Consider the following 21,918-nt stretch of genomic DNA (forward strand, 5'->3'; position numbering starts at 1 on the left):
TAATTTCAAACTTACCTACCTCATGGGGTTATTGTGAGGATATAATGGGGCGGGGTAAGAACAATTCTATTTTATTTATTTATTGAATTTATACACTGCCCTATACCCGGAGGTCTCAGATCACAATTTATAAAATCAGATTAAAAACAATAACCCAATAACCGCCTCCCCAAAACAGAGCCACACTGTAAGCCACCTTACATTAGGTGGGATGCAATTGCCCAGGCAGATGCATTATGTGACCCATGAGAGCAGCAAAATAACCAGACTGTACAACATTGATGGGATAAAATCAGGCCAAATCTTTATTGACAGCAGTGGGCAAGGTAAGGGTTGGCATGGCATCGGGTCCCAGGATCAGTTCATCCTTCCACAAGCCCCATGCTGATAGAATGGATCTGTCAGGTTTCAACAGCCCCAAACCCATAACTTGGGAGTTTTGAACTTTGCCATGGTGCAAGTGAAGCAAGCAAGGTCTCACTGGGTGGCCAGAGTGCAGATTCCAACCAGGCAAAAACAAAAACGCAGAATAAATAGCAAAAACAGACAGACCTCAGCGTAACACTCAAAATGGAAGTGTGGCACTCAAATTGGAAGCGTAACACTCAAAATGGAGCACGTTCGGCTTCTGAAAAAAGTTTGCAAACCGGAACACTGACTTCCAGGTTTACAGTGTTTGGGTTCCAAGTTGTTTGAGTACCAAGGCATTTGAGAACCATGTTACCACTGTAATGGGCCCATTTAAGCTGCGAAGTAGACTGAATTTCTGCTCCATCCCTGCTTGATCCACACCTCTCAGATGCATGTGCAGAGTGCGGCATAATTACTAATCAGGTTGTGATCATTTTAACACACTGAAATGTTGCTAGTGAAACATTCCTTTAAATGCCTATTAATATTTGTAAAAGTTTGAGAGGGCTTTTCGCTTTAAAGAGGTGATAGATCTGGAAATGCAACGGAAGCGCATTATGGGTAAGAAATATGTGAAAGTAACACAGAACGGATAGATTCGGACATCCCTAATTTGGAATAATTAAGGGGCGTGTGTGCATGTATACATAATAATACCCACAAGAGGAGCCCATATTAATTTAGTTTCTGGTTGAGTTTGGGAAAGTGTGGGAAGTCTTGCTTTATCATGCACTGGCTGGGCAACAATGTTCATGGATTTGTGCCTCCTGTGAATCTCACTCCTTGCTCTTCTCCTTTTGAAAACAGATGAATGTGCCACACTCATCTTGGCCTGCTTGTTCTGCCAGTTTTGGGACTTTCTGTTCATGTTGCCCGATGTCTGTGAAAATTGGTTGACCAATGTGTGCTGCCCTTCCCATAGATATTACCAAACCTCAGGCGATGACACAAACAATGGCGACTGCAGCTGTGATTGTGACATTGATTGCAGCATCCTTGAGTCTTGTCATGAAACCAGCGAGTGTCTGGAGCTGGCCCTGGAGATCTCTCAAGTCTGTTATCACTAATGTAAAACAGTTGGCGGCATGTCCAAGAACCATCCCTGCTGAAACAGACCTAGCTCCCCGAAGGATATACTCGTTTAAAGCAGAATAATAGCAGTAAATAATAAATAAACAACATGTATGAAGACATCCTGTTTGCTAGCTGGGGTTGTGTCAATGTATCTGGTTATAAATCTTGTACATTCTGTATAGCAGTAAAAGAAGATTCTGTTTTTTTAAGGATTTCCTAACTGCTGGAGCTGTGGGGTGTGGAGGAGAGAACAGAAGCCATGAAATTGCCTTCAGAGTTTTGCAAAAAAATTATGAATTGTATGTTTGTTTGTTTGTTTGTTTGTTTGTTTGTTTGTTTTACAGTATTTAGAATGTTTTTTTGGCTGCCCAATCAAAAGTGCATTCTGCAGGGTTCTCAAAGTGTTCAAACAATACTAAAACATTACTAAACACACACACACACACACACACACACACACACACACCAGTTCAATTTTCTGCCTAAAAACCAGTGCAGGCAGCATTACAGATTGTTAGTACTTAGCAGGAAGTCAGGTGGGGCATCTCCAAAGGGCCTGGTGAAATAAAAAGCTCTTCAATTGGCACTAGAAAGATCTTAATGTGATGCCAGGTGAGTCTTTTTCAGGAGAGCATTCCATAACAGGGGTACCACCACTGAAAAGGCCCTCTCTTCAGCAACCACCTGCCTCATCTTTTGAGGGAGGTGAAGAACATCCCATGCCTTTAGCAGGAGGTAAATTTTCAGGTATATGACGAATTCTGGCAAGTGGTTAGAAGTCATCTTTTTCTCAGGGTTACACAGTGAGGCCAATTGCTTGTTGTTTTAGGGTAGACAAAAGAAAATAGTTCTTTACCCAACACTTTATTTATTCGTAAAATTAGTTCTGGCTACCTTTTGCAGCATAGTCCACCACCCAAAGCAACTTAAGCATAATAAAAAAAAACCACACACAATAATTCAAACCCTAATAAAACACAGCAGCTAAACAGTAAATTGACACTTGAGCTAGATGTGGCAGCAGTGTGAATTTCAGCAAAGATATGCAGGCAGGCTATGAATTCTTAAATAACTTTTTTAGCTGTAGAAGTATAACTTTTTAAAAATTTTGTTTTCTTATTTTTGACAACAATCACTCCTCCTCCCCCATATGCAGGAGAAATTCTAGCATTATTTTTAGGACTGGAGTCAGCTTATCTTCCTAATGGATTTTATATATAAACACATATTCCACATTGTTGGTTATTATCAATAATGGATGATGTTACATCCTTTGATAATTAAAGATTTATTCATATGACCTTTTACGACACACATATACAGGCTTTGTTTTGGGTCAAGGAAAAATAAACGAATTAGAAACCAGGTACTCATTACAGCAAAGGTGTCTTCTAAAATGAGTTTTAAAGAATGTATTTGGATTTGTTTCTTTTGCAGAACGTCAACAGTGTTTTCACATTAGAGGTTTTCACTGTATTCTAATGTGTCATACCTATTTGTGTCTTCTTAGTGAAGATTGACCTTTATAGAAAATGAGGCCACATTTCAGGAAGAAGTTGCTCTAAAACATTTTGCCAGGTACCACCCCATCCTGCCCCCCATGACCATATGAGCCCTCCAGATGTTTTGGGGCTACAATTCCCATCATCCCTGACCACTGGTTCTGTTAGCTAGGGATGATGGGAGTTGTAGTCCCAAAACATCTGGAGGGCCAAGTTTGGCCATGCCTGCCATATGACAGACAATAAGAGCATTCTGGGTGCCAACATATTGGTGGGAATTAGATAAAAGTTTCCAGATATGAGCAGAAGAAAATACATTTTGTTTACTTCTGTTGTTGTTAAAAAGGATAGTCTGGAGAGATTTAATGGAAATTCTTATTCCCCCCCCCCCCGCCAAGGGTCTTGGAGCTGTGAAAGAAATGAACCCACAAGAGTCACACAAATTAAAACGCTAAAATCATGTGAAATACCAAGCAAAGAGAAATGAGAAAGGTAGTTGTTCCGAAGGCAGATTTATAAACTGCTTTGCAGATGTTGTTTACTTTTCAGGTATCTAGATTTCACTGTGTTCATAAAACACCTGAAGGCTATTCTCTGGTTGACAAAAAGCATATGGCAGCAACTGGAATCTCCTAATCCAAATCCATTCTCCTAAAAAGCGCTGACTGAAATTTAGCGGCCAACCCAGAATAGGGGCAAAGTGAGCAGCAATTGTGGCTTTGCTACATGCTGACAGGCAGCTTTGGGGATGTCTGATCCCCCAACCCCACCTCCTTTTCAAAATTGCAAAACTAGCTGGAAAAGGAAGCATATTAGGAACAGAATACTGGGCTAGATTTCTTACATGTTTCTCTTAATGGAGTTGAATTGATTTAAAACACTTTGCCATGGGGGAACCCACAACTTAAATGATTTAAGCTATACAATATCCTGACACAAACAGATGTGTTTTCTTTTCCAAAGATATTTTTTAAAGTATAGTTGCCATGTGAAGCTAATTGTGAAATCTTTTGAAAGCGGTATTAAGAAGATGATTGCTCTTCCTTTTTCAAACATAAAATCTATATGGGGGGAAAAATATGCATTCCAGTTGGGATTTGAATAAGCGCATGAGGAATATCTTGAGCAGCCCAACCCCAACCCCTTTTAGCAGTTTGGCTGGGAGACAAATTAAATGGAGCAAAGGCTTCGATCTTCTGCCCATTCTGGGAGCAAGCACCATCAACCTCAATGAGACTTCTGAGTACACGTTTATAGGATTGATCTTCAACTGTATTTATTTATTAGATGGAAAAGATCCTATTGTCTCTTCCTAAAAGATAAATAAACAGCATTTTAAGATCATTGTGTATGAGTCAGATGTGCTAGGGGGGAATGGCCTCCTCAGAAATGGATCCTTAAAGTGGCCTTTGTTTGTGTGAATGTTCTACTCAGTTACAAAGAGCTCTGGGGAAGACTGACAGCCTGTCCTTCTTAACTGCAGTGCTTTTGGAACAAGCCAGAGGGATATTTCTGGCAATGTCCACACTACAGATAATCACACCTTCTCTAGAAAAAATCCAATCTCTGGTTCCCTTTGGTTTCATCTGCAAGTTGAAGCTAGCAACAAAATATGTCTACAGTGGTACCTCGGGTTACCTATGCTTCAGGTTACATACGCTTCAGGTTACAGACTCCGCTAACCCAGAAATAGTACCTTGGGTTAAGAACTTTGCTTCAGGATGAGAACAGAAATCGTGCTGCAGCGGCATGGCGGCAGCGGGAGGCCCCATTAGCTAAAGTGGTGCTTCAGGTTAAGAACAGTTTCAGGTTAAGAACAGACCTCCAGAACGAATTAAGTACTTAACCTGAGGTACCACTGTATCTATAAAGCTCCCATAGTTGAATTATACCACATGTCACCATGCAACAGATTCTACCACCTAATCTGTAAATTCACCAAAAGCCTACATAAGACTCCCTATGCTGCATTTGTTGACTACTCCTCAATCCTTGATTTAATAGACAGGGAACAGCTGTGGAACAAACTGGCCCATTCAAATATCAGTAAAAAGGCTTCTCTGGCTCCAACAACTACATCAAGGGAACCTCATGCAAGTGAGACTGGGCCTTCAAGGCGCCCTCTTACAGGCAATTCCAGTTAACAGAGGTGTCAAGCAAGGATGTATACTGGCACCCTTCCTATTTAATTACTATATAAATAATCTCATCCCTGATATGGCACCCCCCTCTTTTTCACTCCGACCCTTGGGAATCATAAAGTGCCAATTCTGCTCTATACCAATGGGTTAAATTTGGGCAGCTGTGTAAAAAAGAGCACCTAAAAATTAACTATGATAAAACCAAGGTCACTGTATTTTGCAAGAGGACTACCAAGTCTAGGTGACCCTAGATGGCCACACCCTTGAGCAAGTACCCAGATTTAAATATCTAGGATTACTTATTGATGGGAAGTCACCATGGAAACCCCATCTGGAAGCTATTAAGCTAATATCTGGCCGGCCTACTAGACAGCTATATAGAGTCTTCTATTCAGAGGGTGAGCAGTTAATCAACTCAGCTATTAAAATCTTTGTCTCTAAAATGCTTTTGAATGCCAATTGCTGGAAACTGCAGGTGGAGGGAGTGTGTTTGTTTGTTTGTTTGTTTGTTTGTTGCATTTATACCCCACCTTTCCTCCTAAGAATCTCAAGTTGGCACACGTGGTTCTCCCCCTCCTCAATCTCCACAACGGCCCTGTGAGGTAGGTATCGCTCAAGGTCACCCAGAGCAGATTTGGGGGCAGCATGGAAGACACGTGGGGAAAGGAGAAAGGGGGAAATCCCATTGTGCAAGCAGAAGGCATTCTGCCCACACATTTATTTAGTTGAATACCACCCATACTTCCCCCAAAGAATTTGGCGATTGGAGAGAGTGCTAAGAAATTTCTGGTAGCCTCCCCCTCCATGAGAGAACCACAATTCCCTGAGTTCCTGTTAAACCAATTTCAGCCTGTGATGTAGATAACCCCATCCAAAATGGGACACCATAAATGTCCCTGGATATACAGTGGTACCTCAGGTTAAGAACTTAATTCATTCTGGAGGTCTGTTCTTAACCTGAAACTGTTCTTAACCTGAGGGACCACTTTAGCTAATGGGGCCTCCCGCTGCTGCCGCGCCACTGGAGCACATTTTCTGTTCTCATCCTGAAGCAAAGTTCTTAACCCGAGGTACTATTTCTAGGTTAGCGGAGTCTGCAACCTGAAGCGTCTGTAACCTGAAGCGTCTGTAACCTGAGGTACCACTGTAGTTCTCCTTGTGAGGTCTGCAGAATAAACTTATTCTTTCTTCTTTCCAAGACCCATTTCTACAACGCTTGCTTTTATGAAGCTACAAGTATGACTCCCACAACCCATAGAACATTATTGTCCACAGCAGGCCACCAGGAATGGATAAACAGGGGCGGAGCTACCTGCCCCAGCACCCAGAGCAGTGGGGGGGCGGGGCTAGCTTGCCTGCATGGCGAGCGTCCTTAGCCACCCACCGCCCATGTGGCAAGCGTGGGGGGTTGCGCCACTAGCCTCCTGCAGCATCATCGTCCCTAGCAGCCCGCCACCCGCACAGCAGGTTTCCGGGGGTGCTGCCTGCACAGCGAGCAGGGGTGGGTGGTGCGGTGATGTCACCCACTCTCACGGCTAACACCTGGTGCTCACTGCACCCTCCGCAGCCATCTTCCTCTGCCAGTGCGGATAAGAAAAGGAAAAGTTCTTACCAACTGCTTTTTATTCAGTATTCACGGAGAGAGGCTTGGAATGCAGCCTCTTGGCATAATGGTGTTGCCCCGAGTGAGTCTCCACCCCCTTCCTCTCTCCTTTCATGCGTCATTACTATGGGTGCTGAGAAGTGCCCTCTAAGAGCCAATGTGGTATAGTGGTTAAGAGTGGTAGATTCGTAATCTGGGGAACCGGGCTCATAATCGTAATCTGGGGAACCGGGTTTGCGTCTCCGCTCCCCCACATGCAGCTGCTGGGTGACCTTGGGCCAGTCACACTTATTTGAAGTCTTTCAGCCCCACTCACCTCACAGAGTGTTTGTTGTGGGGGAGGAAGGGAAAGGAGAATGTTAGCCGCTTTGAGACTCCTTTGGGTAGTGATAAAGCGCGATATCACATCCAAACTCCTCCTCCGCCTCTGAGCTCTCTACTCTCCTACGTTCAATGCTCGCCAGATTCTGGGAGGGAGGGTCTGGAATGCTTTCTAAAGACATTGTGTCTGTCAGCTGTCCCCCCCTTCGGTGCTTCTTCCTCCTCCTCTCCCATTATTTCCCAGCTTTCCCCCTCATCTGCCTCTAAGCTGCGATCTCCCTCAAACCCCTGTTGTAATTCTGAACTGTCTTCTCCTTCTCTGGAAAGGTCAGGCTGGGGAGGCTGTCTCCACCATTCCTCCTCTGCCCAGTCCCTGACATTTATGGACAATATTTGATATAGATATGGAACCTATTTCATAGATTTAAAATTTGATTGCCCCACACTTGTGTATTTTCTTTGTTGTTGGTATTGTTCTATTTGTTTTACTTTTCTGTACCCTAAACTTGATGTAAAAAAAAAAAAAAGGATGACTCCACCCACCCATTCTTCTTTATTTACATCACTAGTGAATGTTTTTAATCCCAAAACTATGAATGGGAGTGGGCCTCACTCACAACTCTCTGAGGCAAGGGTACCCAATGTAGTGTCGGAATCTCCACTCGGCCAAGCCGATAAGGCCTCATCTTCCTCCGAGCCAAGCCTTTGAAATTGCCTCCAATGTGTTTAAAGACCTCGAGCCTTTGATGAGGCTCCAAGGCACATTCTTTCATTCAGCATAGTTCCCAGCACAGGGAAGAGACGAGAGGTTTGGGCTACGTTGTAAAGAGTTTTATTTCTAAGCTACGCAGTCAGAAAAGACATCCTCTCTCTATGAAAACAGAGAGCAACCAAACAAAGGAACAAAGGAAAAAAAGGAAACAGGAAACCACCAACGTCACATCCCGTCTCCTTTCCTGTGAGACTGGAAGGTCTCTGGAATGTAAACAGAGTCCTGTGACTCCAAGCAGCTGCTCAGTGGCAAAACAGAAACTAACCTGTAGTACTCTCCAGATGTTTTGGACTACAAGTCCACAGCCAGCATGGTCAATGGTCGTGGCCAGTGTAGTTCAAAATATATTGAAAGACACCTATCCCAGCTCTGAGGCATCTGAAATGTTCACATTTTGAAAGGGCATTTTAGACTAACAGCATAATTCTAATCTGTCTAGGTTAAAGGGAACTCAAGGATTTACTTATGAAGAGATGAGCACAGGTTTGCAGTGTTAGTGAGGAAGGAGAAGTTATATAATAGATGCTTTGGCAAAACAACATGTCCCCATACTCATATGAAGTGATCACAATACAAATGGAGATGTGATTTTGTAAGCAAACAAGAAAAATTACCATAGGCAACAATAGAAAGATATTCACAATGAATATCCCTCCCTAACTTTGCTGTGCATTTTCCCACTTAGAAATAGAAATAATGGAAGGGGAGAGAGCAGCAGATATTATTAGATCAACTGCATAAAAAGGATTCCATTAGTATATCGCAGATGAGAAATGAAAGGATTTACATCCAATATTAGTATCATAAAATTGTGCAGTTAAAGTAACATCCACTTTGGAAGAGGCTAAGAATTGTTAACAACAGTGCAGGAAAACCGCTGTAATTTTTGTTTATACTTTCAAAACTCATGCTTCATTGCTTGCTGAATTTATCCCTTTGTGGCTGAAAATACTTGTATTTTGTATTGAAAGCTAAGCAATTTGTGCACAGCTGCCTTACGGTAAACTCCTTTGTTCATTTCTCTTCCAGTGAATTATCATTGTCCCCCTCTTTTTTATTTGAGTAAATATAGATGTTACAAATAAACTATAAAGCTGCAAATCCACCTACCTGGGAATGAGCACAATGGGACTTACTTCTAAGTAGGCATGCATAGGATTGCATTGCTTCTCCTAAATTAAAATCAGCACTAGGCTCCAATCCATTTACTTCAAAACATTGCATAAAAGTGAATAATAGCAAGTAAATACATCTTTAGTTAAAATAATAAATTTGAGGTTACACCATGTGACTTAGTGGAGTATGATGAGGTATGTGGATAACTATCATATATAATTACAGCAACACCACTTTCTCTCAGTATCTCCCCACACAGTCTGGTCCTGCTTTAAGGCATTTGCCATAGCGTGATAAAGAGAATGTCATTCCCCCCTCATATTTTTTTTTAAAGAAGAAACTCAACAAAAGGGGGTGAAGGGGACCAGATTTATATGTATCCTGCAGTCTTTGATACCACCCTAGCCAGTGGCTACACTATTGTGGTGACATGGAGACCTGGATATCCAAAATATCGGCCCCTCCTCAGAAACTGGAAGAAATATCTCCCATTGTGACTGCTGAAGAGTTACACTCAAAGTGTTGGAGTTACACTCAAAGTGTTGGAGATCAATGAGACTGAGGGTATGTTCTGTCATATGTGGTGGACCTGTAAAAGGGTAAAAGAGTACTGGGAAATAATGCATACTGAATTGAGAAAAAAAATGTTTTAAAGTACTTTTCAAAACAACAACAACAGAGTCCTTTTTATTGGGGATAATTCAGGCGGAAATTCCCAGGTGTCAGAAAAGGTTATTTATGCATGCCATTACTGCAGCTTGTGTTTTGTTAGCCCAATGTCAGGAATGAGCCAGCTCCGAGCAAAGGATTGCAGCCAACAGCAGAAAGCAGCCAGGAACAGAGAGTCTTCAGAAAGGTCATCTTGAGCAGTGATGCCGGAGGCTGTGTTAGAGCCGTCTGGAGCTATCTGTTTGTTTTTGCAATAAATCCTCCTTTTTAATACCTACTGTGTTATCAAGCTGGGAACCTGGACTCCTGCCACACAAAAATGAAAAACGAGCGAAGTCCCAACTAAAGAAGAATGGCAGCGTAAACTGATGGAATATGTACATCTTGCGGACCTAGCATATAAAATAAGAGAACAAGAAGAACATACATTTGAAGAAGATTGGAAAATGTTTATTGAATATATGGAGGAAAATTGTGTATACAGTCATACCTCTTATTACGTTTGCTTCAGGTTAAATCTTTTCAGGTTGCATCCTGCAGTGACCCGGAAGTACCAGAAAGGGTTGCTTCCAGATTTCTCCACTCACGCATGCACAGACGCTCAAAATGGCGTTATGCACATGCACAGAAGTGGCAAGTCACAACCTGCGCACGTGCAGACACGCAGACGCGGGTTGCGTTCTGCTCATGTTGCAAATGAGGCTCCGGAACGGATCCCGTTTGCAACCAGAGGTACCACTGTATTTGAAAACATGGCAAGCATTAAGATAAACTCAACAGTGTAAATAAGTTTTGGTGGATGTAGTAATGGAATACTGAATGATTTAGTTTATATAAAATATGCAGGGATTTATGTTATGCAAAATGAACCATGGAAAGAGAAGAAGGGAAGTCATTGATATTTTAAGGTTGTTTAAATGAATATTCTAAAATGTAAAACAGAAAATTTAATAAAAAATTAAATTGGTTGCGCTGGTTGATGATCTCCGGCGAGCTAGGGACAAAGGTGAGAGTTGTTTCCTAGTTCTGCTGGATCTCTCAGCGGCCTTTGATACAATTGACCATAACATCCTTCTGGACCGTCTAGAGGGGCTGGGAGCTGGGGGCACTGTTATACAGTGGTTTCGCTCCTTCCTCCTGGGCCGTGTTCAGAAAGTGGTGGTGTGGGATGAGTGTTCAGACCCCTGGGCTCTCACTTGTGGGGTGCCTCAGGGTTCCGTCCTCTCCCCCATGCTTTTTAACATCTATATGAAGCCGCTGGGAGAGATCATCAGGGGGTTTGGACTGGGTGTCCATCAATATGCAGATGATACCCAGCTCTACCTCTCTTTCAAATCAGAACCAGTGAAGGCGGTGAAGGTCCTGTGTGAGTGTCTAGAGGTGGTTGGAAGATGGATGGCGGCTAATGGATTGAGGCTGAATCCTGACAAGACAGAAGTACTGTTTTTGGGGGACAGGGGGCGGGCTGGTGTGGAGGACTCCCTGGTCCTGAATAGGGTAACTGTGCCCCTGAAGGACCAGGTGCGCAGCCTGGGAGTCATTTTGGACTCACAGCTGTCCATGGAGGCGCAGGTCAATTCTGTATCCAGGGCAGCTGTCTACCAACTCCACCTGGTACGCAGGCTGAGACCCTACCTGCCCGCGGACTGTCTCGCCAGAGTGGTGCATGCTCTAGTTATGTCCCGCTTGGACTACTGCAATGCGCTCTACGTGGGTGACTCGGAAACTACAACTAATCCAGAATGCGGCAGCCAGACTGGTGACTGGGGGTGTCCGCCGAGACCACATAACACCGGTCTTGAAAGACCTACATTGGCTCCCAGTACGTTTCCGAGCACAATTCAAAGTGCTGGTGTTGACCTTTAAAGCCCTAAACGGCCTCGGCCCAGTATACCTGAAGGAGCGTCTCCACCCCCATCGTTCTGCCTGGACGCTGAGGTCCAGCGCCAAGGGCCTTCTGGCGGTTCCCTCATTGCAAGAAGCAAAGCTACAGGGAACCAGGCAGAGGGCCTTCTAGGTAGTGGCGCCTGCCCTGTGGAACGCCCTCCCATCAGATGTCAAAGCGATAAATAACTACCTGACATTCAGAAGACATCTTAAGGCAGCCCTGTTCAGGGAAGTTTTTAATCTGTGATATTTTAGTGTATTTTTGGTTTCTATGGAAGCCGCCCAGAGTGGCTGGGGAAACCCAGCCAGATGGGCGGGGTACAAATAATAAATTATTATTATTATTATTATTATTATTATTATTATTATTATTATTAAAATTATATATATATAAAAAGAGTTATGCTCAAGGTCCAAGTAGCAGAAGACGCTTTGAGATTTTGGTGGAAATGGTGCAAAAAGGTGAAGAAGACATTAATCCCTCAGGGATCAATTATTGGACTGTATATGTAAACACTTGGCCACCTCATGAGAAGACTCCCTGGAAAAGACCCTGATGTTGGGAAAGATGGAAGGCACAAGGAGAAGGGGACAACAGAGGACGAGATGGTTGGACAGTGTTCTCGAAGCTACCAGCATGAGTTTGACCAAACTGCGGGAGGCAGTGGAAGACAGGAGTGCCTGGCGTGCTCTGGTCCATGGGGTCACGAAGAGTCGGACACAACTAAACAACTAAACAACAAATGTAAACACTGTAAATAGGGATGTGCGTGTGATTGGTGTGAATGAGTGTGAACATAGGAGTGTGTAAATAGGGTGTATCGGGAATGTACAAATGGGTGGGAAATAGGGATACAGTGTTGATACATAATGGGAAAAGCAAGATATTTCTCAAATTCTCATGGATGCCTGCCTGTCTCTGTCCTATTTCTCAACTTGTTAAATTGTGTGTCCCCATAATGCTAAGGACACTTCATTGAGCCTAACGAAACTAAATCTGTTGCACAATTGCAGAAAAATCACTGGTAGGATGAAATTTACCCCAGGCTGTCCACAAGAGACCAAAAGACCAAATAACTGACAGAAATCTGACTTCATTTTATAGAAATGAGTAGGCTGTTCTTCGCAGGTTTCATCTTGTGAATCAAATGTGCCTTTTCTTATGATATAACCACCACTTATAATTCCACATTTGAATCCGGACTTCTATTATTAAAAGAGAGTTTCTTGTAACCAATACACATCATAAAGCCATTATCAAGTGACAAGGGAACTGGAAAGATCCAGCTCCCTTCCAAACGTATATGCACAAGGTATATTTTTAGCTACATTAAGCCAGCCACATGCAGTTCCACACACTTATGCAATTCCAACATAAAAAAGTAATCCATAATATTCCAGAGGAACAAATCCAATTCTTAACCGCATACATTTTCATACAAGTCCGTCAAAACCCATTCCAAAATCCTCTCCATCTCTTTGACAGCTAGTGTTGGCGCAAAAGACCGGAGTCCTCTTAAATGGTCGTTGAGCTTCCAGAGACTTTAAATCTAATAGTCCATAGCCTAGCACTGATCCACAAGCACTGAAGTCATGCAAAAAGTATTCTACCTTTATGAAAGATATACTATGCAGAGTTTAGCGTGGAACACAGTATAGTCCAAATCGATTTCCACCCCTCTAACGGATTCCAGCTGGGGGGGGAAAATCACATTGGTAGCCTTTTTTCAGTCATCTTACAGGTTGGTACCTATTCAGCTGACAGGGGTGTTACTTTCGTATTAAGCAGATGGAAATGCTCCCAATTGTGGGAGCTATTTTCGAAGGTCTGCAAAACAGGAAAAGATTTGTATCTTTTTCAAAGACTAGCCGTCTCAATATGCAAGACTCAAAACATGGCAAGCCTTATAAAAAGATATCACTACTACAGTGTCCATTGCAGCAATTGGTGGTATATATATTTCTCCTTTTGTGGTCGGTCTGTGGTGGTTAGATCTATGCTAAGGGCTGCTTTATGACCTGAATACCTCATACTGTGCTACTTTTAAAATTCTAATAGGCTTTATCCAACAAAGTCATTTCATAAGCGGAACAACATCCAGTGGCCCCTCCATCTTCTCCATGTAGTGCCCGCCCCCCACAACCCCACATTCATTCTGGAGGTTTGGCAGAATCCAATAGCAGCTTTGGGGACGGTGTAGGGGCACCTTGGGAGAAGAGTGAGAGGAAGTTCTATTGCACAAGCAGAAGTTACTCTGCTGTGCAATAATTTCATTGGATAAACTGTTGCATTGTGTATTTCATTCTTATTTGTAAATTGATTTACAGTGGTACCTCAGGTTAAGAACTTAATTCGTTCCGGAGGTCCTTTCTTAACCTGAAACTGTTCTTAACCTGAAGCACCACTTTAGCTAATGGGGCCTCCTGCTGCTGCTGTGCCGCCGGAGCACGATTTCTGTTCTCATCCTGAAGCAAAGTTCTTAACCCCAGGTACTATTTCTGGGTTAGCAGAGTCTGTAACCTGAAGCACCTGTAACCTGAAGCGTATGTAACCCGAGGTACCACTGTATTTGTGTAAAATGACCGAGAAGCTTGATAAATCGGGTCCTCCTCACAGAGGGCACGTGTTGCGGTGAGATCATCAGAAGTGACCTCACTGTTGTGTGGGTAGGAGCGATTGGATAGCCACAACAACCCGATTGGAGGTCCCTCGGTTGATGGGCAGATCTGGCCAATGGGAATTTTGTGTTTTAACCGAGTGATCTTTATGTACCGCTGCACGTTGCGTTGAGCTTCCTCTTTTTGCTTCGTGCACCGGATCACCCGCCCACCCCTCCCTATATTTAGGGTCTAGCTTTGACCTTGCTTTGCCGTCAAGGGTCGTCTGCTTTTGGGGCAGGGGCCTGGTAGGAATTTTCCCATTTGGCAGATTGGCTGGTGCCATTTGGGTTTAGGAAAATCGTCACAACTTTGTAAGGTTTGGAGGTTAGGCATTGGTTATATGGTGGTGTGGAGAAGAGGTCGGAGAACCAGACCCCTCCAATGGCAAAAGGTATTCCGTTAAAGGAATCCAGGGACTCACCATGCTTTTGTCAACCCCTTTCAGGGGGTAGGACCACGCAAGAGTCCCTGGGAGCATTTTGGGTCATGTGCCTGTAACAATGCTCCCCCATGGTGTTTTCCTGCACTGATGATATGGTGGGGCCCAGTCGTCAGTGCTGCGTCCTGCTGAGGTCAGGCGCAGCCTAGTCGAACCGATGCCTAAACAAACCACTCACTATCTGTAATCAATAAAGTTGTGGCCAAAATTACACCAATAACCTAAAACTAAATTCTGTGTCATGTGCGTAATTATTTATGGGGTAGCTCCTGGAGTCCTCACACACAAATAGTGAAGGTGGAATACAGACGCCGTATTCTGTTTATAGGCCATCAGAAGGCAATCGTTTCTGCAGAGCAGCTTTTCCCAACTTGGTGCCCTCCATATATTTTGGACTACGGCTCTCAGCAGCCTCAGCCAATACAGATATTGGAGACTGCAGGAGGCAGGAGAGGAAGAAGTCCTATCCCATCCCCTTGATATCACCCAAAAAGTCTACTGCTCGGCAATGGTACATTAATGCCATGAACAAGATGCCAGCCACCCAGACAAGTGCAGAGCCACCATTTCCCATTTCCCCCTGATATAAGGAGCGAGACTGGCATGTAAGCTAAACTAAATGTATTTTTAATATAATTATTCTGTGAACATTGGAGGCTGTCCATTCTTTCACAGGTGGGAGACTGGAATAACCTCAAAAGTGTGGTTTTGGGAGTAGAAACAGCTCTCTTTTCTACCTGTAGCCTGTACTACAGGCAGCCGTCAAGATCATATTCCTAACACCTGAGATCTGGCTCCCCATAGCTACCTAACTTTACATCTTGTTTCTGCAAGGCTAGAGCTGTAAAAGGGAACCCTTTCGTCTCATTTTATTTAATTCTCCTAATTCATTTTGCATGTGTTCGGGAATGAGCACAACTGCTAACGAGCAGTGCTTGATAAAAGGCACGCTTGCCTCTCTCTAGCTCTTTCTGTTTCTCCAATGAACTTTTCTAAGCTTCAGAGCATAAAGACAATCTTTACTATGTGGGGAAAGTCACCTTTCACACGAGCCACCTTTCCCTATTTAACAGCTATTTAGGCCCCCAATCAAAGTCCCAGCATTAGGTCATTCTCTCTCACTTGTTCCCTCATTTCTAGCTTTACACTTTAGCAGTTTTAAACCAAACTTGCTGATTGAGTTGGGTTTTTAGGGCAAACTATAGTAATATTGGAACTCTGGCACTTGTAAATTCCCCTTTAAAAATACAGGCGACCATGCTAATGCCTACTGCGCTATCAATAAATCCATTGTATGTTGGTCCTGAACTTGTTCTTTGGAATCTGAGATGGCCCCAATGCCTATGGCAACAATAAAGAACTAGGAAGATACAGCTGCTAAGAGCGAGATTTTGGAAATATGTAGAAAGTGCAAAGAAAGAAAGATGGTATTGACCAAGTATGGACAGACACTGGCCATAGTGAGAAACTGACCTATAAACACACACACACACGAAACTATTTGGCAAAACTATTTTCCGTGCCAATGCTGAACACATCTGTGTGATCCCAGTAAAATGGACCAGCATCTGGAACTTGTAACTGCTTCTCAGTACCAGTAAATATGTTCATCTGAAAGACCTCCAAATATCTGGGTACAAAGATAAAAGCAGGCTCATGAATTCTCACTCATACTCCAACCTGGCGCCCTCTAGATGTTCTGGACTACAACTTCCATCTTTCCTGACTCTTGGCCATGTCGACTACATCTGATGGGAGTTGTAGTCTAGAGGGCAGCAGGTTAGGGATGGCTGCATTAGAGTATTAACTTACTTATTTGATTCATTTCTAGACCACTCGTCGGTTAAGTGATTTACAAATTTGTTAAAAATACAAAACAAAACAGGGAAAGATTAAAAATATTACCAACAACAAAGCCAACCTAAATGCAATCATGGGCACAAGCATCATAAAATAAATATAAAGCAAACAAAATAAATTAGTTCAAGAAATTAGAAAGCACCAAAAATAGGAAGGTTTGTTGTTAGGTACTTAAAAGTATTGGGAGGCACACCTGTAACAACAACAAAAATTGAATGTGCTAATTTATATGCCTATAAGTATTGCCAGCTATCTTTGTATTTATTCACAGCTGGGCCAAATTAGGGGAGTTTTACTGGTAATTTGGTTGACAACAGTAAACATCTAGCTCATGTGTGCTATGGGAATTGAAATCAAGAGACAAGTTTGAGATATTGCATCTTCCCAGATGGCTAGCTAACATTAGCATCATTTCTGAAGTAAATGTAACATATTGCTAGGATTTCTTGCTTCCTAAAACTTCACATCAGTATCCACTTGTATAGAGCTACTTTTATGCAAACTGAGATGGAAATTTCATTGGATTATTCTTCCTTTGCAGGAGGGGTGGGAAGGAAAATTCAGCTCATTTGGGGAAGGAGGATAAATATTGCAAAGTGTTTAAGGGGCAGTGCCATTCATCTTAGTGGATTTTGTTGTTGTTGTTTTTATGGTTGGGTATGAGACCCTATTGCATCTAAATGGGTTTTAAACTGGTCTAAAGTCTTGGTGTCAATGCACACTCAGCACAGAGGATAGAGACCAAACTTTTCTTGCCAATACAGTCTCCCTGCTCTCCACTCGGAAATATATTGATGTTCAGCATTGGCACCTCTCTAAGTTGTCAAAACATGATAGGCCCTGCCAGAACATTAGTAACATATTCTAGATCTTCTATACATCCATCATAAGAAAAGCAACAACATGTCACCACTATGCCAACTGCAGGCTATACCAGCGTTGACGTATTAGTCTGCTCACCACCGATTGTTATAAATACAAGACAGCCGCTAGATTTATGCTGATACTACAACAATGGGGAAACATGAAGATGACTGTATTCTTTTTGATACAGGCAGTCAGGGTCATACTTTGTTAAGAGTATTTCCAGGAAGCTCGGGAAAGCGCTGACCCACTGGGGCAAATAGGCCTTGCCAAGAAGCCAACTCAGACCTTAGCTTGTAACATCCTTCTACATAAAATATCACGTAAGATAAACCCCATAACAGCCAGTCTAGCATTTGCCCCAATCTTTAAGTGAGTCTTTAAATCACACAAAGTTTTAAATCAGGAGTGGGCTCCCCCACCCCTTTATAAATATAAGAAAAGCTACAGGTCAAGCAGAAATCACAACTCGCTATAGGAATGGCGCCATGGCATTTGCAGGCCATTGTTTTGCACAGATCCTGACATAATAATAAAAAAATGACGCAGTGAAATAAACAGGAATTCTTATCATTTGTCCTTCTGATGCTAGGAAAAAGGGCCTGTAAAAAAAATATGGAGTAAAGCTATGTCAGTCTTTGAGGGAGAAAGTAAGCCTTGGATTGTAGAGTTACTGAGTACGTTCAGTTGAATCCAAGCAAGCCATTCTTGTGCAACTGAATTTCACCTTCTGCTCCTCTGCCTGATTCCTTTCTTCCTCCTTCCCAATGAACTCTTGAGGGTTGGGGGAAACACCAGATCAGAGCTGGGTTTGTGGGATGCACAGAAAGAAAAAAGAGATGTCATCCTGTTCATGCAATGGCTTTGTATTTCTCAAACTTCCAGCGAACCAATTTAAAAAGTTAACAGCCACAATAAAGAGACTTGCAAACAGAGGCATGAGGCATGTCTGTGTAGGGGATGTGACATTTGAACAGCCACCCCACCTCCCACAGCATGTACCAATTACACGGAGAGCCTCTAAACCACAACTACATGCTTATGACAGCTCCTGGGACTAGCGTAAAGAGTCAGGGGTAATCTAGTTGATGAATCTTGGTAAGGAACACCGGATTATTGTGTATTTGATAAGCAGTAATGGCCCAGAGACCTTAAAGTGGGCATACTTGCACTATCCTTTGTAGCAGTTACAAAAGTGCCTGAAATACATCTAAGTACCTTTCAAAATGTTGCAGCTCCCATGTTGAGCTGCCGTTTTCAACAACCATAATTACCATAACCATTAAAATCTCCCATGTTTTAAGAAAGGGGAAATACAAAATATGCACCCTGAACTGAACAGCTGACTTGATCTCCAGTCATTGCACAGAGATTTTGTACCTCAAGTGCTCAAAGTGGCTGGTTTCAATAGCTAACATTTTAATCGAAAGCTCTGATTATCCATAGTCCCTCTCCAAAAATCTCTGTTATCTAATAAAACATGAAACTGTGAAGGTTGGCCTAAAATAAGCCCAGTAACCCTGCAGCAATAAACAGATGCCATTTGTGCTCCTTTTCATGGAATGAACAGGGTATGATTATGACGATAAAAATAAATTTGTGTTCCCCTTTCCTTCAGATGGATGCAGGTGGAACTATAAAACCTTTCTTATATGAGTCAGAGAACCACGGCTGGCAGGGCTAATGGCACAACTTTAAAAATAGAGCAGTAATTAAATGAAATAACAACTAGAGAGAAAAAATGTCTTTCTTTTTCCAGAAACTGGTCCAATGACTATTGCTTGAAATTAATTAAAAATATTTTACCTGGACCTCTATCATAAATGCACTTAATGAAAAGTTGGCTGAAACTACCCAAGAGCAAACTACCAGAAAGTCTGTTTAGTAAATTCTGTTCCTGAATGAGAACCAACTAAATCGGTGTTATATGTTTCCTCATAGATACTGGATTCTTTAGGCTGAAATTCTGTACTTATGTAACTCAATGGTACTTAACTTCTCAGGAGGTATGTCTAGGACTGCACTGTTAAGCTGAACAAGATTTGTGTGGGAAAACGGGTGATTTCATCTTAGATTCATCTTAGATTCATCTTAGAGCAGAAATCAAGAGGACACAAAAAGGACACAAGAGGCTGCACAATGCAGGGATGTGTAACTTGTGTACATATGAGCCCGTTCTCCAACTGTCAGATTGGAGTGTGCGTGTGTGTAAGGTGAGAGGAAGTGACTCCATTGATTGCTATCAGGGCTTTCCATGCAACTAGGACTCGTCTACACTTCCACTCAACCTTTACCTTCTAGGCATGGGTCCAAGCAATTTCCCCCTTTCCCTGCTCCTTTCCCAGGGAAAGCCTGCTCTTTTGTGCTAAATTGGAGCAAACATCAATCCAGAGAAAGAGAGAGCCAGCGTGGTGTACTGGTTAAGAGTGATAGACTCGTAATCTGGTGAACCAGGTTCACTTCCTCGCTCCTCCACATGCAGCTGTTGGGTGACCTTGGGCTAGTCACACTTCTCTGAAGTCTCTCAGCCTCACTCACCTCACAGAGTGTTTGTTGTGGGGGAGGAAGGGAAAGGAGAATGTTAGCCGCTTTGAGACTCCTTCGGGTAGTGATAAAGCGGGATATCAAATCCAAACTCTTCTCTTTTTCTTCAAATTGCTGTTTGCTCCAATTGGGCACTAAAGAGCAGTTTTCCCTAGGGAACAGCCATGGGACAAGAGGCACTGTGGATAAGCCCTACATTTTATTGAGAGCAGGGATGTGGGTGGCACTGTGGTCTAAAACACTATGCCACTTGGGCTTGCTGATCGGAAGGTCGGCCATTCGAATCCCCATGACGGACTGATCTCCCGTTGCTCTGTCCCAGCTTCTGCCAACCTAGCAGTTCAAAAGCACACCAGTGTGAGTAGATAAATAGGTACTGCTATGGTAGGAAGGTAAACATCATTTCCGTGCGCTCTGGTTTCCATCACGCTGTTCCATTGCGCCAGAAGCAATATAGTCATGCTGGCCACATGACCTGTAAAACTATCTGTAGACAAACGCCAGCTGCCTCAACCTGAAAGTGAGATGAGCACTGCAACCCCATAGTCACCTTTGACTGGACTTAACTGTCCCGGGGTCCTTTAACTTTTTAAATCTTTATTCAGAGCAAACCCACTGAAATGAATGAACATGGCTAAGGGTGTGTCCACATTACTGTTCACTGCAGCTCCAGTGCACTTCCACCACTTAGTTTCACAAGATGTTAGCCACAACCCATTTGTATCCTGTAGCTTTTTGAGAAATACCGTACTCCTCTTTGAACCTTTCCCTCTCAAACCAGCTTCCATCTAATATGCTGTGGTTCAACTGTGGTGTAAGCAGTTCAGGCAGCATTTGCACACATGCAGGTGATGGCACATGTGCAGATGAAAGCTTCACTGGAGGAAATACTGGGTGCTTGTGTGCATTAGCCTTTGTAAGGGTTTTGTGATAACTGCAGTTTGTTTAACAAGAAGCTTCATGAACATGTTGAGAACAGGCCCCCTCCTTCCTGTAACATTTACCAAATTACTTCAACCAAAATCACCTGCCAACAGGCAAGCAATGTTATTTTTCATCCTGCCACTTTGCGCACAAAGAAAGGGCAAGCAGCTTTTGACAAGAAACCTTTTTTGAAATGTAACCCACTCAGGCTACAATCCTATTCATGTTTGCAGGTGAGTTAGAGCCACTGAAACCAAGTCTTTCTTCTGAACAAGCATGTTGTTGATGATCAGCTAGCTGTCAGGATGTATTGTGATTATTATTACCTATTAGAACATTGTGGTATCATCATACACAAGCAAAACATCTGTGTGAGATAGTTTGAGCGACTGAGGGACTGGTCCCGACAAGCAGCCATTTTCTTGAGGTCTAGAGCAGACACCTATCCTATCTCCTGAAAACTGATCTTCTTGATGGGACGTTTCAGTGACTGAACCTGAGACCTCCTGCGTGCAAAGTCTGGGCTCTCCCAGCACACAGAACTGCACTGCACAGGTATGAAATACAGCTGTCACAGTCAAACACAACAGACAGCTTTCATCTCATCTGCCATCGCTTGGAACGCTTCCCCATAGAGGTGAATTACATGCTCATCAGTCAAGTCACACTGAGTGATGTACACATATGTGTGTGAAACTGGCTCCCATTCTCAGCCATGAGCTTTAGCCCTTCACCTTCCTGACAACATGACGTGTTGCAAAGCATTCATTTCAATCCCCTCTAATAAGCTGGATACTACATGGGGTTTTATTTACGGAAGTTTACTGCTCGAGGTAATGAGGGGTGAAATAAAAATCTATTGACTGTGGCTCATGAACAATATGAGCGCAGCCATTTTTATCATTGACTTTACTACAGATGAAAAACTCATTGATTATCACTTTATTGTTTATCGTTAGTGCTTGTACTTAAGGCGTCTGAATCCTTGCACAGAAGTATCATAAATAATAGCACGGCTGTTGTGGATCCGGGATATAACTTGGACCATAATGTTTAGTGTGAGTAGTAAAATATTGCTAAGATGATGTGGGGGCGGTGGTGAGGGAGAAGGAAGGAAGGAAGGAAGGGGT

General features: G+C 42.9%; 1 protein-coding gene across 1 annotated transcript in view; it reads left to right on the forward strand.

Moving 5' to 3' along the window:
* The window catches only part of MDFIC2 (MyoD family inhibitor domain containing 2), a gene marked incomplete at its 3' end in the record, with an annotated part of 37,172 nt that extends 35,694 nt beyond the window's left edge, over positions 1-1,478 (forward strand). The window contains exon 5 of the mRNA XM_079964130.1: positions 1,219-1,478. Coding sequence (XP_079820256.1) covers positions 1,219-1,478 — 260 coding nt within the window. The remainder of the gene's footprint in view (positions 1-1,218) is intronic.
* Between the last annotated feature and the right edge of the window lie 20,440 nt (positions 1,479-21,918).

Source organism: Podarcis cretensis, assembly GCF_951804945.1.
Source record: "Podarcis cretensis genome assembly, chromosome: 2".
Classification (NCBI taxonomy): Eukaryota; Metazoa; Chordata; class Lepidosauria; order Squamata; family Lacertidae; genus Podarcis; species Podarcis cretensis.